A 3,745-nucleotide genomic window follows, 5' to 3' on the forward strand; every position below is an offset into this window, starting at 1 on the left:
ACCACCATGGAAAGAGTCTCTGGAGAAACACAAACACAAATCAAACATTCACACACCCAAATGTTACAGGATGGCTGTAAAGTGTCATTGACGGTTTGTGTTTTCTTGTCTTAAGTCTGAAAAGTAGATCTACAGTACCGGTACAATTCTTAGAAATGTTTGTTTTTTGATCCATTGTGAAGATGGGGAGCACCATGTGGATAATATAAAGAGTGTATCGATAGTTTGTAAACGGTTCATTATTATCATATTAACCCTTTAAAACAATTATTACCTTTACCATTATCAGTCAACATCTAATAAAAGTTGTTCACTGGTTCCCCCCCCCCCCCACCCATTTTTCACAACAAGGCTAAACTGGTGTCCACTCTATCAGGCTGTTAGCTGAAGACTGACCATTTGTGCATCCATCCATGATTCAGTAATAGTTGACATATGCCTCCCCTCAGGAAGAATTTCTCCTTTCGAAGTTATGAAGGAAATTAATAACCGCATGAGAAGGAGGAGAGGGAGGCTTTCAGCCATAGAGAGGCATGTCCATAAATAACTTGAAAGAAGAGACAAACAGTCTAGCTATCCTCTCTAAGCTCTTCATGTTTAACTGGATCGTTCTGTGCTCATAAACTGTCCTAACAGGTGTGTGTGTGTGTGTGTGTGTGTGTGTGTGTGTGTGTGTGTGTGTGTGTGTGTGTGTGTGTGTGTGTGTGTGTGTGTGTGTGTGTGTGTGTGTGTGTGTGTGTGTCTATACCGATCTTGCCGTAAGAATAGTGATCTCTGTAGCCTATGTTACATTGTGTGGACTGTAAAGATGGGGTGGGGGGGGGGTTCATGAATATTCTACATCACAGGTTTGTTTGAGGTTAAATGCAAAGCACAGGAGATGGATGGATTTGCTGAGAGGGAGACAGGAAGAGAGAAGGTTTCAGCTCACCTCTCTGGCCATGCAGCTGTGGCAATAACATATTGAGATATTGTGTGTCCAACAAGCCCTAACATGGGTGTGACCTTTGTACTCTGACCCAATCACCATCGCTACAAAAAACAGCCTGGTTTTACAATCTTATCATATGCACCTTTACACCTTGCTACACCCACCTTGAGAAGAATTCCCATGTTCAAACAAGGCAATGTCTCTCCGTCTCCAAGCCAAAGCAACACATATAACCATAACTCCAAATTGACAGACCACTATTGCACTGGCTACAAACACATTCTGATTCTTCCACCTACATAGACTTAAAATACTGCCCTTAAAACAGCATGGCTGAATTACCATCAATGACTTTTCTTCAGCATTGGATGCGACACAGGAATAGGAATAATAACTGCATTTGGGACTACACGGGAGAAGCCTTGTCTGAACCAAATCCATTCATTCTGTATTTGTGTAATGGTTCATTCTGCCAGGAGATGGCAGGAGAGCTCCAGCGCTGTAGCGCATCTAGATTACACAACGTTACTGAAGGAGAACTGAAACCACACCAGTGTGAAATTTGAATATGGTGACGTGACGTAGGTCTAACGCCACATTATTGAACTTTGCGCTTGACCTTCAATTGTTTTCACACTTTAGTATATAGGGTACTCATTATTTTAACCTTGTGTGGTCAAATTGAAATTAAATGGTCTAATAGCAGCACACAATTCTGATATAGGTTTCTACAACTGCCTGGTTTTAACTAAAGTAGTTTTAAACGTTTCTTCATTAATATTTATTTATTTTCGTAAGAATAATACTCTTGTCAAATATTTCTATCTTTAAGCCAAAAGTAGACCTACAAGTCGGGGTTTTATGACTAGGCACGTATATAAAATCAGGCAGGTCTCATAGACTAGACATAAATGTAAATGTAAATCCGGGATGGTCAAATTAGTATGATATGTTAAGTTTGGTATGGTTACATAACGTTAGCTTTAGCGACCTAGACACCTAGCTAACGCTAGCCACAACAAATTGGAATTTGTTACATATCATACATTTCGAAAATCCGTAGAATACTGTACATTTTTTAAATTCGTAACATATTGTATGAATTGCAATTCGTAACATATTGGACGAATTATATTTGGTAACATATAATATGAATTGTAATTCGTAACATAGCCTATCATACGAAATGGATGATGGACATCCACAAATTAATACCATACAAAACGTAGTATGTACAAAATTCATAACTCAGATTTACGTAGCCTACAAAATAATACGAAATGCTCTGAGACCAGGTTGCAGCAATAGGTAGACCTATGTCTGACAAATGTGAAAGCAGCCAAACACAGCAACATTAAACATAGGCCCTACTGGGAACTAAATATTTATTGAGGCTGTTGTTCAAAATTACATGAAAAATGCTTATCATTGTAACCCCTACCCATATGTTAGGCTGCCACCCACAGTAAAACAGGCATTCATTTAGACCAAGCAGTATTTATCAGATTTAAAATTCTGCTGGCAGTCGAGTTTGCGAGGTGCCTCGTCTTTTTTAGTAAAGGATTTTATAGGACATGTGACTAAATTACCCGCTCACATGGCCGCTGTGTTTGCATGATCCGCTTTAGTTTTTAAAGTCCAGTGCTCGAGCTCGCTCTGCATCAACCATCCGGAGCAGAAGACCACTAAAGAGCACGACCTAACCGGACAAGCCATGGCGAGCAGTGGACAAAAAGTAGTTCTGATCACCGGTTGCTCCTCCGGCATCGGGTTACGAATCGCAGTCCTGCTGGCCAAAGATGAAAAGAAGCGTTACCATGGTAAATGCGCTTTCTTTACATTGTTTATCTGCCTTTAACGTCAGAAGCTTGATCCGACATGCTGCTAAAATCCCTCTGATCTTTGTTTGAACCCTATGGAATATGTTCTGTGTACAAATAGGGTAATCATTAGTCTATCTGTCCAAAACAACTTTTACGCGCAGGTTCGACCTTTGCTCCCAAAAATGATAGCCTACGGGTTTTATTTCTAGACTAAATCTCCTATTGCTAGTGTTTTTATATATATATATATATATATATATATATATATATATATATATATATATATATATTTCCTATCGTGAGCCCTCTGGTTCTCTACCCCCCTTGATTCAGCTATTATCATCTGAAAGCTAAGTTTCCGGGGTACGGCTCCGCGAGGATGCCGCTTGCCAGGCGGGGATCATAAAAGAGACTGCCAGTTCTCTTTCAAGTGACTTCTCTCGTACAAAGCCCTCTTTATCGCACTGAATTGTAGACCGCTGCCCCGGTTTAGTGCCGTGTCTAATGCGCCTATAGTCCCCTCTCTGGAGCGAGTGTTGAAAGGGGGACAAAGTTTGAGACCTGTACAAGCGAGGGTTCACTAGCAAGGCTTGTTTGAAGTCTTCATCGGAGCTCCGGGCTCGTCGCGGACATTGTTCGTTTGTCATCCACTTTCCAGCTACAGACATCCCATCATTAATGTCAGTCTAGGGTTACGTAGAATTGTTCTTTCTTTGAGGGTAGTGGGGTCTTGGGATTTATTGCCGTGAAATAGAGGAGCGCAAACAGAAGCGATTAACAGCTCCCTCAACAGTACTCAGGGTTGAATCATTCTCGTTGAACTGTGACCTGCTTCCAAGAACAAGAGAGAGGCCACTTTGCAGAAAATAACTTGATCTGTTCTCTCTGAAAGATCAGGAGGAAAATCCAGATTAAATAGTGCGCAGTAATTCTGAGTATTAATTGGTAGCAGTGACATTTGCCAACTACAGAGAAACCTCAACAATCCCAA

At 40.8% G+C, this 3,745-nt stretch overlaps 1 protein-coding gene across 1 annotated transcript in view; it reads left to right on the forward strand.

Annotated features, from left to right (window-relative positions):
• The first annotated feature begins 2,315 nt into the window (after positions 1-2,315).
• Positions 2,316-3,745, forward strand: part of LOC109897329 (retinol dehydrogenase 8-like) — a 9,979-nt gene continuing 8,549 nt past the window's right edge. The window contains exon 1 of the mRNA XM_031834217.1: positions 2,316-2,751. Within this exon, the coding sequence (XP_031690077.1) occupies positions 2,646-2,751 (106 nt within the window). The 5' untranslated portion in view covers positions 2,316-2,645. The remainder of the gene's footprint in view (positions 2,752-3,745) is intronic.

The sequence above is a fragment of the Oncorhynchus kisutch genome, linkage group LG10 (assembly GCF_002021735.2).
Source record: "Oncorhynchus kisutch isolate 150728-3 linkage group LG10, Okis_V2, whole genome shotgun sequence".
Taxonomy (NCBI): domain Eukaryota; kingdom Metazoa; phylum Chordata; class Actinopteri; order Salmoniformes; family Salmonidae; genus Oncorhynchus; species Oncorhynchus kisutch.